Source organism: Formica exsecta, unplaced genomic scaffold (assembly GCF_003651465.1).
Source record: "Formica exsecta isolate Colony F162 unplaced genomic scaffold, ASM365146v1 scaffold120, whole genome shotgun sequence".
NCBI lineage: Eukaryota > Metazoa > Arthropoda > Insecta > Hymenoptera > Formicidae > Formica > Formica exsecta.
The window spans coordinates 4,262,563-4,280,901 of record NW_021848537.1 but is presented as its reverse complement, the minus strand read 5'-3'; the positions used below and the strand labels follow the sequence as shown (position 1 = coordinate 4,280,901).

At 32.6% G+C, this 18,339-nt stretch overlaps 3 protein-coding genes and 1 long non-coding RNA gene across 16 annotated transcripts in view; 2 read left to right on the top strand and 2 right to left on the bottom strand.

Annotated features, from left to right (window-relative positions):
- LOC115242904 (prostatic acid phosphatase-like) overlaps window positions 1-3,681 on the top strand; it is a 5,219-nt gene extending 1,538 nt beyond the window's left edge. Inside the window, exons 2-7 of the mRNA XM_029819501.1 lie at window positions 511-596; window positions 1,701-1,799; window positions 1,904-2,143; window positions 2,317-2,502; window positions 2,613-2,948; window positions 3,321-3,681. Coding sequence (XP_029675361.1) covers window positions 511-596; window positions 1,701-1,799; window positions 1,904-2,143; window positions 2,317-2,502; window positions 2,613-2,948; window positions 3,321-3,497 — 1,124 coding nt within the window. The 3' untranslated portion in view covers window positions 3,498-3,681. The remainder of the gene's footprint in view (window positions 1-510; window positions 597-1,700; window positions 1,800-1,903; window positions 2,144-2,316; window positions 2,503-2,612; window positions 2,949-3,320) is intronic.
- On the bottom strand, window positions 2,959-8,110 carry LOC115242862 (probable ATP-dependent RNA helicase DDX23). 2 transcript variants are annotated; one of them, XR_003885115.1, is made up of 10 exons: window positions 7,282-7,892; window positions 6,807-7,139; window positions 6,250-6,672; window positions 5,948-6,074; window positions 5,668-5,791; window positions 5,345-5,460; window positions 4,938-5,198; window positions 4,564-4,738; window positions 4,026-4,326; window positions 2,959-3,489 (listed from the first exon to the last, which is right to left on the bottom strand). XR_003885115.1 is itself a non-coding variant. In XM_029819443.1 (9 exons), the coding sequence occupies exons 1-9, from the start codon at window positions 7,890-7,892 to the stop codon at window positions 4,103-4,105; spliced, it is 2,394 nt and encodes a 797-aa protein (XP_029675303.1). In that variant the 5' UTR covers window positions 7,893-8,110; the 3' UTR covers window positions 3,554-4,102. The 2 variants fall into 2 exon arrangements, 1 of the variants encoding a protein (XP_029675303.1); XM_029819443.1 differs by lacking the exon at window positions 2,959-3,489 and having other exon boundaries at window positions 3,554-4,326; window positions 7,282-8,110.
- A 2,231-nt stretch (window positions 8,111-10,341) lies between these two features.
- Window positions 10,342-18,339, bottom strand: part of LOC115243012 — a 58,417-nt gene continuing 50,419 nt past the window's right edge. For all 11 annotated transcript variants that reach the window (XM_029819675.1, XM_029819661.1, XM_029819682.1 and 8 more), the window contains 2 exons: window positions 14,888-15,203; window positions 10,342-12,028 (listed from right to left, as the gene is read on the bottom strand). In XM_029819675.1, coding sequence (XP_029675535.1) covers window positions 11,861-12,028; window positions 14,888-15,203 — 484 coding nt within the window. In that variant the 3' untranslated portion in view covers window positions 10,342-11,860. The remainder of the gene's footprint in view (window positions 12,029-14,887; window positions 15,204-18,339) is intronic.
- On the top strand, window positions 11,995-14,835 carry LOC115243098. Of its 2 annotated transcripts, XR_003885166.1 has the most exons (4): window positions 11,995-12,047; window positions 12,381-12,597; window positions 13,448-13,877; window positions 14,806-14,835. It is a non-coding gene; the product is annotated as an uncharacterized LOC115243098 (long non-coding RNA). The 2 variants fall into 2 exon arrangements; XR_003885165.1 differs by lacking the exon at window positions 14,806-14,835 and having other exon boundaries at window positions 13,448-14,398.

Here is an 18,339-nt window from a genome sequence, read left to right as displayed (position 1 = left end):
TGGACATTTTTTTCTCACTTCTTCAAATTCTAATTAAAAAAAAAAAACAATACGTAAATTATCCTTCTAAATATTTTTTCAATTATTCTTCTTATTTTTTCTATACATGCGGAAAGATTATACAAGAGAAAGAAAACATACATATATATATATATATATATATGGACACGTATTTTATATAATTATATATATTTATTATATATGGACTTTTTTAGTACAAGTATTAGTATGTGTTTTCAATGTTGCAGCCACTATTGAATAACTGTGTCATGTTGTATTACTTTTTATATGCATTCCAAGAATAATACGGATTTTTTCTCAAGTATGCAAGAAAGCGATTTATATTGCTAATGAGATGTAGATAAATATTTGAATTAAATATCGATGTATTTATCATGAAATAAAGTTTTGAGAAAAAACTTAAAATATATATATTATGTTTTCTTTTATTTGAGAAATGCCGTATTTATATCTTTATATAAAAAGCGTCATATCTTATATTTTACTTAGGAATACCTTTGTCCTCCAAAGTTATGAACGAAGAAAACGAGACAAATTACGAAATTAAAAAAGATACTTTGCGACTAGTCACAGTGGTATGTATATGCATTAGAGAGATTCACATACAAACAAATTTTTATACTCTTAAAAATTGTTGAAAAACTTACAGTTCAACTTCTAATGTTCAAAAATTTCAGAACTCTAATATAATTAGTATTTATTAATCATAATATAGTATTAATTTTTATCTCTATAAATATCTTTATAATTCGGTGCACAAGAGATGGGAATTTTAGTAATACATAAATAAAAACTTGAAAACGGTGCTAAAATTTAAGATAAATGATATTATCTTTTGCATATATTTCTGCCATCAATTTTTGTTTTTTATTTTGGAGTATGTAGTCTCGTCCTTAATCCTTATTTCATTTTTCAAATAATAATCATCCTTATTTGTAACTAATATAATTATATCATTATTTCAATCATTATGATCATTTTAACATAAATGACACTTTTATATCATTAGTAAATCAATATAATAGTATTAATAATAAATTGATAGATTAGCTCTAACAATTTTTTTCATTTGTATGTTTTGATCATTTTTCTTATTTAATTCAATATTTTATACTTTTTTCTCAACGTATGTCAGTTGGTTAAATAATAATTTTTATATGTATTTATAATTATATATTTATAACAGAAAATAAATATAAATTAAATAATATATTTATATATTTTTAGCAGGCAAAAAAAGAGATTTAAACGAGACCCAAACATCCCCCATGCATTTCATCAATTCATGCCGCATCATAGTCATTCTCTTCAAAATCAACGACTCTCCCAATAAAGCTGGATTAATTAAATTGTATTTGCATCGGGATTAACATTCACGTGCAATGATAATTCTCTGTATGTATAATTCTCTTTACTTCAATTCTACTTAAAGGAAGTAGTTATTCAGGTCTTTTTAATCGATTCCTCAAGCATTGTTTGTTGTATAATCAATAAGATTATCGCTCATAATATAATCGAATAAAATTCGCTAAGAACTTCAAACTCCAAAATGTGTCTAAATTGAAAGATATCGTATCTCTTTCGTTTGGAAATGATTCAATTTCGATCGTTACGTTTATTTACTCTAAAGAACGAAAAATTAATGTCACGTGATATGCGAGATTTGTTTTATTTTTTAGATAATGAGACATGGGGAAAGAGCACCCGTAGATACCTATCCGAATGATCCTTATATCAAGGATGATATGGAACCCAACGGCTGGGGTCAACTAACAAATGTATATTTTATTTTTCCTCCACTTTTCAAACATTATACATTTGTTTCGTATAAATCGAATTTAAATATAATTAATTATATAATATATATATATATGCAATTCAGGAAGGAAGAAGGAACCAATACAATCAAGGTTTATTCCTGCGAAAGCGCTACGATAGCTTTTTAGGATCGATATACAATCCCGATATATTCCATCTGCAATCTACCGCTGTAGATCGTACGAAAATGTCAGCAATGCTGGAGGCCGCTGCTCTGTGGAAGCCTAATGAGAAACAGTCATTCAAAACTGATTTACCTTGGCAACCAGTCACATTATTCTATCAGGAACGTCCGGAGGATACGGTAAAGTACTTGTGTAAACATTTGGCCAGACAAACCGATCCTTCTTAATCTTTTTCAATCTATTTCGATGCATATATAATTCATGATAATTATTTCTGACATCATGATTCAAAATGGATCGAGATGCCTTGTTCTTTTGTCAAAACTTTCATCCTAAATTGTGTATTTCCCAGCTAATGTTAGTGTGGAATGCATGTCCGAAGTACACCCTACTACGCACTTTGGCGAACGATTTGCCAGAAGTTCGGAAAGTGCATGAAGACAATAAACAGTTATTCGACGAGCTCTCGAACTTCACAGGCATGCCGATCACAACTATTGATGACGTCAGCTCGCTTTACAGCACGTTAACAGCTGAGGTAAATTTTATTCAATACTTTTTTTTTAATACTGATTAATATGCATGCAATCAACTCTCTTCGATTCAATTATCAATTATTTCATTATTACACTCGAACTGCCGTTACAGAAACAGATGAATTTGACTTTGCCAAAGTGGACAGAAGACTACTATCTCAACAAATTAATGCCCTTGACCTTATATGAGCTACAACTTAACACGTACAACGATGAATTACGCAGGCTGAAAGGAGGTCCGATGCTGAAAAGGATCATTAATGACATGACGGCAAAAAAGGAAGGCACTATACAACTTATAAAGAGAAAAATGTACATGTACGTCGGCCACGACAGCACTATCGTCACTATATTGGACACAATGCATATTTGGTACAACCAAATGCCATATTGTAATATTATGATAATGATAGAACTACATAAAGAGGAAGATGAATGGAATGTCCAGGTAAATATAATTTTTCTAAAAAATTCAATCACTTTAATAGAGTTCCTGAATATTTCAAATTATTTAAAAATATAAGAAAACGTAAAATTTTATAGAAAAAAAGAATTGCGCCCATGACTTTAATTTTGATGTGTCACGATTTTAAATAACTTTCAAAATATATTAGCCATTGATTATAATTTACTTAAAAATGATAAATTCTAATATTTTTACAAATATTAGAGTAGCAAATATTAATATTAAGACTTTGACAACATATGTTATTATGTCAAGATCATCGAGGTTTCCTTAGACAAACATATATTTTTTTAATAATATCTTGTAAATCTCACTGATTTGATTTTTAAATAACGAGCATAATCCTTGCTGCAGGTATTTTTGAGAAATACGACAGTCCATGAACCATATCCAATGACAATACCTGGATGCACTGTTGTGTGTCCTCTCGATAAGTTCGTGGAGATTTTGAAGCCGATGATATCGAAGAATTGGGAGGAGGAATGCAAAGTCGAAGGTGATTATGTGACTCCACCTCCACCACCTCCATAATTGTAGAATTATAATTGTTATATTATAATCCAAATAATTTTAATGTACCCATATTGTAAATAATTATTTATATATACATTACTATAATGTCTATTACTCAATGACACATTATCGTGTCTTCTGTGTGGATCAAATGTCTTTTAAAAATTCGAAATACATTGTATTCTTGATCCATTTAGATCGATCAATCTCTGTATTTTGCACTTTTTTTTCAATCCCTATTTATATTCTACACACATTTTTATTTTACGAAATTATTGTTAAGTAGTAATTGTGAAAAAATTGGAAAGCAATGCAAGAGAAATCCATTTTATAAAAACTCCATTAATCAAGAATACAAAGGTTTAACTGTACACAATACAGATAATGTATGTTTTCGTAAAATTTCAAAAACAACAGAATTTTAAAAAAGTTTCAAAATTTAAGTGGATATCTTTTGTTTGTTAATTCGTGTAATAAAATTTTTCTAAAAATATGACATTAATGATCCGTAAGAAATAATTCAAATTTATGGTGTTTCTCTCTTACATTTTTCGCAACTCCGGATCTTCCAATGTTCTGACCTGGATCCAAACATCTAAGCAAAATGCCCGCCATGAGAGAGATTAAGCAAAAATCTTCTCCTCTCGTCGCTTCTTAGTGACCACTGTTCCAGGCTTATGCTGAGCATCTGGATGATTGAGTAGTTCCGGTGGACAGGTAGATATCGGACTGGAGAGGATAGTCTGCTTGAGATCATAAAACAAATGACTATCGTCCTTCGTGCAGAAGGAAATGGCGAGACCAGCTTTGCCAGCGCGACCGGTTCGTCCGATCCTATGTGTGTAATCTGTAAATAGAAATTATAAATAGGCAAATTATATACAGGATATCACTCAGAGTTTAAAAATGATGATTTCTGAATATATTTAATCGTCAAGAAAGATTTTGTTGAGAAATAATTGTCTTTACGTTTTTAGGAATAAATGATAATTTTTTGCTGATCCATTCTTACTAAAAGACCCAAATTTATAGCAATTCATATGTTAATTCTACGAAGGAGAATGATAAATGAAAAGAAACTTACCTTCGATGGTTTTAGCCATGTCATAATTGATGACCATAGAAACGTCCTTGATGTCGATACCTCGACCTGCAACATCGGTGGCCACCAGAATGTCTTTGCTTCCACTTTTGAGAGATGCCAAAGCATATTCTCGCTGTTCCTGGCCTTTTCCACCATGCAGGGTACAGGCATTGTACTATAACGGAATAAGGTAAGTCAAGTTAGATATTTATATTCTTTTGTAATTCCTATACTTTAATTCCTGAATAGCGTAAAAGAGGATTTTAACAAGATTTTAAGTTTGAAAAATTGAATGCTATGAATTGTGATAAGTTTCGTCGGAAATTACAAGTGGACTCATAAATCGTTGTAAATATTTTCTGTAAATTACATACTCCGAATTTTTCCAAGCCTTTCGCTAGAACGTCCGCACCCTTCTTCTGATTGACGAATATAATGACGGGCGGTTCGACACCTCTGCTCAATATTTCCATGAGTTTCTTTCGTTTGTCGGCTTCACCCATTATATGAACTATCTGTTCGGTGCGTTCTGTTGGTTTACCGACGCTACCGATGTATACTACCGCCGGCCTCCTTAAATAAGTTCTAGCAAGACGTTCCACAGCGGGTGGCATTGTGGCGGTAAACATCACCGTCTAGAAACAAAAAATAATTATTAGACGTCTTTAATAAAAGTAAACAAAGCAACTTTTTAGTTAATTTAAACAAAGCAACTTTTAGTTGCTCTAAAGAGTAATTTGTAAATTGTAATTGGGATTGTAAATTTAAAAGTTTTTTGTACTTGTCTGTATTTCTTCTTTGTATTGTAGTTGGCCAGAAGCTTCTCCTCGTTTTCCGCATCCTCGTTGTCCGGTTTCAAATTCGTGACAGGCATGTAGTCCAAAATTTTTTGAACGTCTGTAAGAATAATAATTTTTATAAAACATTGAATTACAGTAAAATATTTATTCAGTTAATATAAGATCTACAAAGAATTAGAAGAATTATAAGAAAAAGAGTATAATATCTCTATGACAGATTTCAAAGATGTTAATAATTCAAACAAATTTTAATTTTTTTTTAAGTTGTAGAACATTAGGAATTTGTTATAAATGCTTAAAAGACCTGGCTCAAAACCCATGTCTATCATTCTATCGGCTTCATCCAGCACGATATAAGTACATTGATTCAACACGAGGTATCGATTTTCCAAAACATCTATCAATCGACCGGGTGTAGCAATAACAATCTGAAAAAAAATCCTTAATTGAATATTTTACATTACTTTCGATTTTGGTCAATTTCACATCATTCGATTTGAAGGAAGTTGATGAAATCGCTTGTTACATATATGTGTGTGTGTATTACATATATATAAATATTAATGCATTCCAAAAATTATTACCTCACAACCCATTCGCAATCTAAAACCTTGCTCCTCTCTCGATAGACCACCTACTACTACAACTGTCCGGATACCCAAAGGTTGTCCGAATTTGTTGGTCTCTTCTTCTATTTGTTGCGCTAACTCACTGCAACACAAACCAGATATTTATCTATAGCCAGCAATGTTTTTTGTAACTTTTTGTTCAATTAATCAACCATCAATATCAATAAGCTAAATATTTGAAATATAAAAAATAAATGTATGCGTTTGCATCCACAATAAAAACAAAGTTATACAAGAATAAGAGGAACAATTGCTACCGTGTGGGTGCCAGGATAATACTGTAGGGTCCTTGATCCGCTTCTTCGAGCCTTTCAATTTTTGGCAGATTAGTAATCCATAATAGCAGTGGAATCAGGAAGGCTAGTGTCTTTCCTGAACCAGTCTCAGCAACGCCGATAATATCTCGATTCTGTAAACCAATAGGAATTGCTTGTCGTTGGATGGGTGTGAGATCCTTGTAGCCCACTTTGTCGATGATGTCGAGAATTTCTTTCGGAAAACCGGACTCTTTCCAAGAACGAATAGGATCAGGAATACGACCACCCTTTATCGTGATATTATAATCCTCCCTGAAGATACGCCAATCGCGTTCAGTCATTTCGTTCAATGCCTTTTCAGACCAATGTCGATCATCCCATTTTTGTTTCTCTTCTTTTCTCTTCACTTTTTTCAATCTCATTCTTAAAAAATAGAAAAGTGGGATTTATTACAAATAATTCCTCCAACTATTTCATAAAATGAATAATGTAATAATTTAACATAATAAAAAAATTTGATAGAAGTATTTGTTTATTCTTTCAACAAAAAAACTCACTTTTCTTGCTCTTTTTCAGCTTCTGTGCGTCTCTTCTCTAGCAATTCGCCATAAAATTTGCTTTGATCTCGTTTTTGAGCTTTTATGTCAATACCAGCCAGATTGCCTCTACCAAAAAACTGCACTTGATGCCTCTCCTTGTAAATGTTGTTGTAATCCACAGAGGTATCCTCTGAAGTGTCCCAATCAAAGACAAATTTTCGATCATTTAGTCTTCTGACTCGTCGTTTCTTTTTCACTAATCCCAAGTATCTTTCTTTGATAGCCTCCACTTCTTTCTCTTTATCCTTATCTTTAATTTCATCCTCGCGCAAACGTTGTCCATCTCTTCTCCTATTAAAAATATTCAATTTTTAAGAATTATTTATTTTGTATCATTCTTTTGAAGTAGGAATATAATATGTCTTAATACTAAATGAAATTTTTTATATATGATATAAAATACTTAAAAAATGGAAAATTATAATCGAGATACCTGTCTCTATCATCCCATTCTCTTTCCTTTCCAGGGTTATCGTTATGAAATATAGACTTAAGCTCTTCTTCCTGCTGTCTCTTCATTGCGTCTACCTCTTGTTGTCGTTTCTCCAAAGCTATGGCTGCGCGCTCCTCTTTGGTGAGAAACTTTGGTTTAGCTCGAGCTTCCTCCTCTGCCTTCTTTTTGGCCAGCAATTCCTCCAGACTCAATGGTTCCTTCTTTAGCGTCTGCTTGACCTTTTCCTCCGTCTCTTCTTCATCTTTTTTAATATCGTTCTTTGGATCCTTCTTCGAGTCATCTTCGACAAGCGCAGGACTATTCTTGTGCTTCTTCTCATCCTTGGATCTGTCCTTGATATCCCCTCGACCGTCTCTCGAGCGTTCTCGATCCTTTTCCCGCGATCTGTCGCGTTCGCGGGATCTATCGCGCTCTCGCGATCTGTCCCGCTCTCGCGACCGTTCCCTCGATCTGGACCGTTTCCTATCTTTCTTACGATCCTTGGAACGACTCCTGCTGCGTCGACGGTCCCGTCGCTCACGTTCACGGTCACGTTCCCGTTCACGGTCGCGAGATCGACTGCGCCGCGTGATCTTTTTGTCGTGTGGCATTTAAAAATCGCTCGACGGATGACAGATCAAAATTCCTTTTTTTTATAGAGTTTAATGTGTTTCTAGTTATAGATACAGCTTTTTGACACAGTGTCCATTAGTCTTCTATAAAATGAAACAAGTAATCGCTCAGGGTTAGAATTGGTTAGAGTACTGACAAAATCAAACAATGTTGATTGTCAGCACTGATTTCTATAACCATAGACACACAAAATATATAGACTAGCATTAAGACGCAAATTCATGGGAGAGGTTCATTTGGACAAAGTGTGATTGGACAACCAATCATATCGACCGGCGCTTATGACAATCAACACGATTGACCAATGGAAGGGCTCCATTTTCAGCTGGCCAATAAACATTGTCCAATTGATATATACTCAAATTCATTGGATACTTATTGCAACGTTGAGCATAGTCACGTGACTTCATCGTGACGTTAGCGTCAATTTGATTCATTTTTAGTCAAATATCCACAAATATTAGAATATAAATGTCGGTGGCTGGATTTAATCCAGTTTTCTGCTCATTGTCAGTCAAGCATATAATCACGGCGAGGAAGAAAGGCAATATTTTTAATCAGTATATATTCTTTGTAACCAAATTTTTAATAGAGAAATTCTTTTTATAAATCTGATCTATTACATAAAGACTGTTTTTCGATATTCAAATTTATAGTTTACATCATGTATATTACAGATTTTCAATACTGGCAGTGAATATCGGAATGCAATCAAAATTTGAAGAAACATTTTATTTCTTCTTTAGATTTTTATCTTGATTGTAAGATATTGATCAATAAAACTAATCAATTTAATTACAAACTAGAATCAAAAGAAATCTGCACTAATATAAGAAGGAAAGAAAGAAATTTCGAAATATTTTGTGTATTGTACATTAAAGTCGAATAAATTACACAATTTCTTTCTATATATGCAACATCTTTTTATTTCTTTATTTAATTTCAGACAGAAGAGAGAAAGCTGCACCGAGTGGTTTTCATTGTTACAATTACAACATTTCAACGAAATATTAATTGAATGAGTGACTAGGCGACGGGAACTCGCAGCCCCGTCTTGATACTGATTATTTACAAAAAAGAAGACGGAGAAAAAGAACAAAAACGGCATGTGCTGTACAATTCCACTGTACAATCAGGTGCGTTAATGGTATTCGATATTTACACATTCACAACATCATACACTTTATGACACGCGACTTAAGTGTATTAATAAAGAATTTTATTTAATATTTTACATTTCTTATTTGTAACACAATTTTTGATATTAATATTTTATCTCAATTTTGTGTCCAGATAAATCTCATATTTATTTTAAAGAATACTATAATATTAAAATTTGGATCGCAATATGTTTTATCCCATTTTTAATTTAAATTATATTTATGAGAAATGAAATGTATATTCGGTAAATGATCACTTCAATTATCTAGCTTTGGTTAGTAAGGATTACCTTTTTGAGTTGTTCTTTCTTCTTCAAAAATTGACAAATTAATCATTGAGTTATTATAAAACTACTTATAATAATACACAATGTAGTATCGGTTAAATATTTTGTGTGTCCATTGTGTAAAAAACTTGTATTATAACTTCTCTTCTCATATTTTTACAATACTTCAAAAATTGAAGTCGCGAGTCAATACAACATTGAATCATCATTAAATCATCATTGCAAGAAAAATCTCGTCGATTATGCTCGTGAAAGTATATAACTCTAAACATCGACAGATTTCCCGTTATTCTATTTACAATCTGCAATATAATAACAAGGATTATCATCTTCTGGGTTTTCGATCATTCGCGAAGTACTGCATATTTTCATAGAAATTAGTACAAAGATAAAAAATATCTCTACCAATAGAGAAAATACCGAAAGATATAAAAAATAATTAAAATATTATAAAAATAATGACCTATGTATGTGAAATAATGGAAATTAAAGTAATCACTATCATATGTCAATTTTTGTAAATCTATCAAAATTATATAAATAATTGTTTGTAATATAGAATATCCATGGTATTTTTAAAAAAAATTAATTTTCAATGAATTCTGATAAGATAAAAAAGATTTCATATTTATAAATATATTTTAAGTTTTATGACAATTTCAAAAAAATTTGCAGAACTTCTCGGACATTCATCGAATATCATCTCCGTCAATCACTATAAATTAATTAATTGCTGACGCAAAAAACTTCTTTCATGGCATCACTACGCAGTGCAACCCTTCAACCGACAATTTAAAAAAGAAGTCATCATTAAAATTATATTCAATTCAGTTATAAATAAAAATTACTAAAATAAATATTTCATTATTTGCCCAATTTCTGAAATTAACTGTATAGAAATTTAATATAGAAATAATTGTCCAATTAATTTATCACATAAACAATTTTCGTGATTTTCTTTTTTTTTAATTATATGATAATATTCTTAAACATTATATTTTGTTATAATCCTTTAAATAATATAATATTTATTATAATACTTTATTTTCTCGTCGAATACATATTAAATTGTGAATCAATAACGGTCAAAGGCCTAATGCGAGCGTACAAATGAAATATCACGTCAGCGTTACAATGATGCGAGCTCAATATGAGCCGTCATAATAATTCGACTCAAACTTATAAATTGGCCTATCTTATTATTATTACGCGCCGTATTCTGTTCTAAGCGGGAGGAACTTTTGGATTCATGAATCCTAGAACCCTCTTCTCTTCAGGCTCCCGAGGATTTTAGGAATACCAAAGTCCATTTGTTGATTAAATCATATATCCCGCGAACATCCAAAAATCGCTACATTTTATTTATACATGTTTAGGTCAGCGGCTACGAAAATTAATTACGGAAACGAGCAAGCGGACGATCGACTTTGTTTATACAAAAGGTAGATTAAAAATCTACTGCCCAAGAAGAAATTCACGAGATAAAGCCAAAATGGATCAAGTCTATTCTATTTGTAAATTTAGCTTTAGATATGTAATAGTATCCAAAAAAAAAAACCTTTTAAAATATATCTTTGATCCACTTTAGCTTTGAACGCTTTGTTTACTTATAAATTAAATAAAGAACGGATTGTTGCTGGTTTCGTTGTGTTATTTCGTCAGAGTAATATAACGCACGATGACACAGCAGCTGCGTTTTCCCATCCATCATACGACTAGTTTGCACTTTAGGAAAATTATATACTACTGTTTTTCTTAATAAATAATACTTAAAGTTTTACAATATTGAATTTCCTCTCGAGATCGCGATTATTGACTTACTGAAACTGTAAATCGAGATTCGATCGAGACTAATCCAAAACAGATTTAGGAATTGAGTTTTGGAAAATATTGAAACTCGCTGAATAATTGATCGCAGGCTGCTCGTATTTTCCGTAAATCAAGCCGACATACTAATACTAGTTAATTACCCGAAATACGGCGATCTATCGATTATACTATAAGTGCGCAGAAACGTATAGGCAGAAGCTACGAGATAACTCGTTTTGTCGCACCCATGTATCGCGGTTTCTTCGCGGTATCAGTCTCGTGAGAAAGGCGCTCGTGGAATAAAAGAAGGCACTTCGATCAGGCATCTTCTTCAGGCACTTTCTGATATGTCAACTATCATTAAATCGACCCACACTGTTCCTTCCCTGAACATATTTCAATCCATTGCCAATTCTTCTTCTTTTTACCAATCTTCTTCGCATTTTATTTAGCCATTTTCATTATTATCAGTTATCTCTGTGTTTTTATCACTCATTTTCATATTCTTAGCAACTCCTCATATCCTTTTCATTTTTCTCCTAATTTTCTTTTCATTCCTGTCAATCTCTTTCATATCTTTTTCGACTTTTTGACTAGAGTCTCTTCTTGTTTTTATCAATTTTTTTTCATGTTTGACAGATTTTTATTGATAATTTTTAAAGACTCTTTCTCAGGACAGGCTTTCACTCGTCAATAGACATAGATGGTCTTCAACTGATCCTTCAGTTCGGGGGGAATGGCACAGGTATCCGATTCGGCTTTCCGTTTTACCAACCGACGCCAGCGTCCGCCGAGATTCTTGCGGAAGCCCTTCGCGAATCCAGGCCTATGCGACGGCAAGGCGTGTACAAGAGTATCCTGTAAAACCAAAAAGAAGGTTTTGTATTTTTATGCTATTAATCTTTATTATAAATTGATCAAGTTATATTATGTAGAACAAAGTTGTCAAAAAATGGGTTTAAAAATGGATTTAATAAAAAGAATATTAACTAGATAATATATTTTTTCAGTCTTAGAATTTTAATATTAATTATACTGTTAAATATACTTAAATCAAGATTCTACTCAAACAAAATCCATTTAAAATCGAACGAAAAATAAAAGATTTCTTATTTATTTGCATGTTCAAATGCGGTTTGCCTTTCTTTAATTGTTTGAAGATTATAAGATTGAATATTTAGCGGCTATAATAGAGTTTTATCGTTTACAGCTCACCACAGATTTATATTATTAGCTAAAATTGCGGCGATTCTAATCCTGCCAATATCGCAGACGGAGGAACGATATTTTTTTCAAGAAATGAACGTCTCAACAGCTGCAGCCTATTCGGTACTCGACGATACGTTGACGCCCACCGGCGACGCTAAATTTAGTGTCAGGTTGGAGAAGCGTCAAGAGCTGCACCCATTTCACTGGTGTATTTATAGGTACATTCTATCGCTTTTTATTAGATCTAATAAAATAATTTTATCGCGGAACTATTTCCGTGTAAAATTAATTACAGTTATCACAATGCAACTAAGAATTTACGATACATTGTTAACTTATTAATAACGTGTTATTATAATGAGATTATTTTCCTGAATTCGATAACGACGATTATTTCAAGTGTTTTAAATATAAGGCTACTTTTTTAATTTTCCGTTTCTAAATAAAGAAATTAATTTTTCTAATCAGATCTTCTTTATATGCAAATTTTTTTATTGCAGAATCATTAAATTGTATCATGACTTGATTGTGCAATAAGGATAAGCTCACTAAAGAAGATTTTTATAATATTTTGTTATTTTTAGGTAACAATATCAAGAGAAACGAATAAAAAAAAAAAAAAACGTTGTATTCGTCGTGATCGAATCGACTTTTCCACGTTGAATTAAAGCGGTAAAAGGTACTCTGCAGCCTATCAGCGATCGCGGCTTGAACCGCGGGAATAATCGATCGTCCACAAAGTAGCGTAAAACCGCGATGGCCGCAGGTCACTGTTCCGACTATCGATCGACTTTTTTATTTTTAGTATTATAGAAAATGTATCAAAAATTATTAAAATTAATAGCTCAAATATATCTTACGGTAAATTTGTTATTGATTTTTTGGGGAAAAGATTTTGATCAAACTTTTGATACGAAATCACAGAAAAAATATATTGTAAATACAATGTTGCAAATCACATTTCACTTAATTTCAAGTTAAAACTCTTCATTTAAAATTGAAAAAAGATATTTCAATTTAAAATAAGAATTAAACTTCATTTAAGATTGAATCATTATTTAATTGCAGATCAATTTTTTGGAATATAAATTGAAGTAAGGACATTAACATTGGAGCGTGCATAAAGGAGTTTGTAAGACTTATCGTGCGTCTTTGTCGTAAGGAAATCGACCCTTACAGAATTTCAGCCGCAACTGCGTTTACCGCTTTCTACGCTTGCGAATCTTTTTTTGGATATCTCCGGTCGACATCGCATGTCCTCGAGTCATTGGACAGTGTAGCAGGGACAAACCAGTAAAATCTGGTAATACTGGCTCCACCGGTTAGGCGGTTAGCCGTTGAGACGGTTAGATCAACTGATAGATCGCGAGAAAGAATGATCAACGATTGCCTATATCTGCTTCGATATCATCGATTCCTGATTTATGATCAGTCATCTGATAAAAGCTATTGAGTTAAGGAATTTAGAAACGTTTTGAAAATCTCAATATATTTTTAGGTAAGTTAAAAAACTTAGAAGAAAAAAAGATTTTGAAAAAAAGAAATTAGATTTTTATCTTTTATTGCATATTACGAATTTTCTTTAAGTAAATAGATAGAACATTAATAATATATAGATCATTGGCGAAGAACGATATTAAATTTCCAGAATTTCTAATTTGAGAACCACTGAGATGATAAATACGCTATATTCAAAGTTAATGCCACTGACCTAAGCTAATCGAGTCTTACCGCGCAAAAGACTTGGAACACAGAAAGTGCCTGAAAATGATATTCTCTTCCATATTATTGTTATATCTTATAGAAAAACGTAAAAAAAAATATGTTAAAATAGTTTTAGTATATAAGATTGTATAAGACACTATAAGTCTTTAATTGTATAAGATTATCAATTTTTCTAAAACAATTAAAGATTGGCATTAAAAAAAGTTGGCGCTTTTCGGTTATTATTCTGGTATTTCCTTGTTAATATTTATCAAAAAATTTTATGAAAACTCTTTAATTATTATTTACAGGACTAATTTATACGATTATTTAACAGATAATATAATTGTAAAATCAATTAAAATATAAAAAATTTGAAACATGGCGAAATAAATATATAGGAAAAGAAATGTATGCATCAAAGTAATTTAAATACCAAGTATAAATAGCAAATGTTGATGTTTCCAATGTCTGTTATATTTTTTTAAGAATATATAAATATTACTCGTAATAAATGTAAAAAATTAATATTTACGCGGTAAGACACGATTAGTTTAAGTTAGTGGCATTAACTTTGAACATAGCGTATTTATCATGTTTCTTTCAGTGATTCTCAAAAAAATTCGAGATATTCTGGGAGTTTAACATCGTTCTTTTCAATTTGTCTATTTGTTATTGATGCACGATACTATAATCTTTAAGTAAAAACCTACTGTTTTCAGGTTTTTCTCCACAAAAACAAAAATTAAGAACCATCAACACCGCAGATATAAAATACAAGATATATACAAGGTGTATACCAACCTGATCGTTGTACAACGTGTATTGCGCTGGCGGCAGGTGGGGTGGTGGATACGGGGGCGGGAATTGCCACGCGAACGGCTCGACGGGATTGGCGGACGGCGTGACCGTAGTCGCAGCATAGACGTGTTCATTGCAAACACTGTTGCCGATATCGGTCGATATAGTGGTCGTGGAGGAGGATATCTGCGTGCAGCAATCGTCGGGGTGTGTCGTCGGCGCCGTCCCGATCGTCCCGGGCGAGGTCGCCGTCTGCACCACCGTAGCTTCAGGGTGCACCGCGTCCGTGCTCGACTGATCCTCGCGTTTCCGCAGCTTGCTGCGGACAAGGCGGATCGCAATCATGGTCCCGTTGCTGCCAACCATCTTTCTATATTTCTGGTACAGCCTCGCGAATTTGCCTATCTTCGCTAACCGTGTTTTCGAAACCGGAAATTCGTAGAGATCCGAGTTTTCTTGATCTTTGAGTCTCTCCAGGGTACTCAAATTTCCAAAATTATAACACGATTTTTTTTCTTTATAGTATCGAGAGCTTCTGCGTGATCCAAGTTTGGAAAAGTAGTTTTCAATAGATGGGATTAAATTTTTAGAATTATACGTATCGACAATTCTGCAAAGTATAGCAAGATATGTATCTTCTATTCATTAAGGATTTCAAGACGTGCTCTGGGTTTTCCCGATACGGGAATTCTAAAAAAAAAACAAGGAAAATATCTCTCAGTCTACGTATCTCTTTCTCTCTTTTATGCTTGTATGTTACACGCGGAGTTGTAACGTCATGAATCAATCAGCTGTCTCCATGTCGAGAAACGAGATCTTCTTTCGATTTTTATACTCTTTAATCTGGCCGTACGGCTGATTTAAAGGATTAGGAATGCTGTACGACCTTCTTTCGCTCCGATACTTTCGCATTCATGTTTTTCTCGCAGATAAATGCAGATTTTTACCTTGAAGTTTCTCTCTCTCTCTCTCTATCTATGTTTTGGGAACGTAGGATTTTTTTCTAGGTTACTTTCTTCAAGCACGCGCTATTTCCTAATTCCGTCTCGTTCTATCAAGTAACTTTACCAACGTGCACTTTCGACGCTCTCTTTTTCTCGACTTTTCGCTTCACTAACGACAAGGATATCACTATTATTTACACTCGCGCGATATACTCGCACTGACTAGTTTTACATATCCCTGGCACTCGAGCATCCGGAAGGGGATATCTCTCTCTTGGTTACCCTATTACCACGTGAAACGCGAGTCCAGAAGGACGGCACGCGGCGTCGTCTCCAACTGCTGAAAGGCCGCAGCCGACGCGACGTCAACTCCACGTCAACTCCCTTCGTTCATCGCTCGACGGCCAGCGCGCATCTGAATCGGAAAACGACGCATGCCCGTCTCTTATACGGCCCTGTGACGTCGCGACCGAGTACGATCGCGATTGGTGAGCGCTCGATCAAACGGCCAATCGCCACCCCGAAGAAATTCAAACGGTACATCTGCACGACTGTCCCCTCGAATCACCCCCCCCGCACATTATTATATTTCGCGTGCGTCGTCATAGTTGTCGCGCCAGTCGCGCGTGACAGAAAGTCGACTATGCTGTGGTTGTGGATATGGACTTGCATCTTTACGTCACATTATCACGATGCATAACTGAATGACGGTAGGCTGTAGCCGTTTCGTTTTGCTCACAGTCTTTCTTTCTTTCTCTTATAACGCATTGTATGTTATTGCGAGATGCTTTGCAATTATTAGCACATTTTTAATGTATTTAATATAGAAAAACGCAACTTTTAAGAAAAATGTACACCTTTTAATAAACGTTGTATAGATATGCTGCGTGATATTTAGTTTTATCAAAAAAAAATGTGACATTGCAAATGTAACGCAATTCTTAATGTGTAGTCTTTGATTTATAGATTAAAATCTGATTTTATTGATTATTTAATATAAATTGCACGCGATTAATTTAATGCTTTGTTTCTGAATAAGATTACTTCTAATTAATTCGAATTAAATAAAATTAGAGAGAGAGAGAGAGAGATAAAAAATATGTAGTATAAATCATATATAAATCATATATTTTATATCTTTTATAAGATGAGAGAGAAGTGTATTCAATTCAACTTAAAAAATATTATTAAAATCACAAATAAATTGAAAATCAAATAAAAAAAATGTGTTTTATTAAATTTAATTTAATCAAAACAAAATAAAGAAATAATTAGATTATATATAAAGTTAATTTATAATTAATTATATCTTGAAATGTTAAAAAGGATTGAATTTTAAATTAATTAAGATAAAATAAAACAAGTCAAGTTGTTGATTACACACACACATACGCACATTTAAATTAATTCGAAAAAATTAACACTCAAGAAAAGTAAGATAATCGCGAGGAAGAATTTTTCGTTAAATCGCAAAAAGCTTATCAGAAGGTAATAAGAAATAATAATTTTTTTTTTTAGAATCGACTTTGAATCCATGATTATGCAACAGCAACTGTAAGAACGCTTTTATTACTTAATATACATAGAGCTCCTCGGTGTTATACGCGCAGCATTTACGCTGATCTAACAATAATAGCAAGGTCCTCATCTCTGTTATATACTTGCAGATGCATATGTTTTTGCTGTCGCGTAATTTCTCATATTAAATTACATTATGTGTGTGTGTGTGTGTGTGTGTGTCGGGCGGAAAAAGAATAAAACAAATAAAAGAAAAAATACAGCACATTGAATTTCGGCCATAGAATGCAATTTAATTATTATAAATGAAACAGAAAGATAAAATAGAAATAGATGGAAGACAAAAAATATATAAATCTTTTCATTCTCAAATTTTTAAGATATATTGATTAAATTAAATAAGACAGAATAAGATCACATCAAAAAGACCTATTTAATCTCAGCACAATCAATCTCTCCACTTATTTAAAATCTATTCTTACACATGGCAACATGGGAAAAATTGATTCTTAGAATCAGTTACTCAAGATGGTTTTCCACTGACTATCGAGATGCAGATATGGGAATCTATATTAACCGGTTATCAATACCTCTCATACAAACGCGATAACATGTGAATCATGTCCGGTGGTAGGATTTAGCACAAAACAATGAATAATACGAAGAGACGTTGAACTTCATTGAAGAAAATTGCGAAATCTAGATTTCTTTTCATCGGAAAAAAATTTGCAGCTATTGCTGTTGTCTAGACGTGTAATAATTCTCGTGAAGAGAGAGATATAGTATTTATACTTTTAGCATCGGCAAGAATAGAAACGTCTCGAGTTTCAGGTAATTGTCCAAGATATGCGATAAAAAAGTACGAACATCGATAAAATTACTATTATATATAGTAATTATATATAGTTTATAATTATTTGTAAATTATAACATCAATCTGCTTAAGTAAAAGAAAAGAAATATATGTATTAATGCGTGTATTATTTTATAATT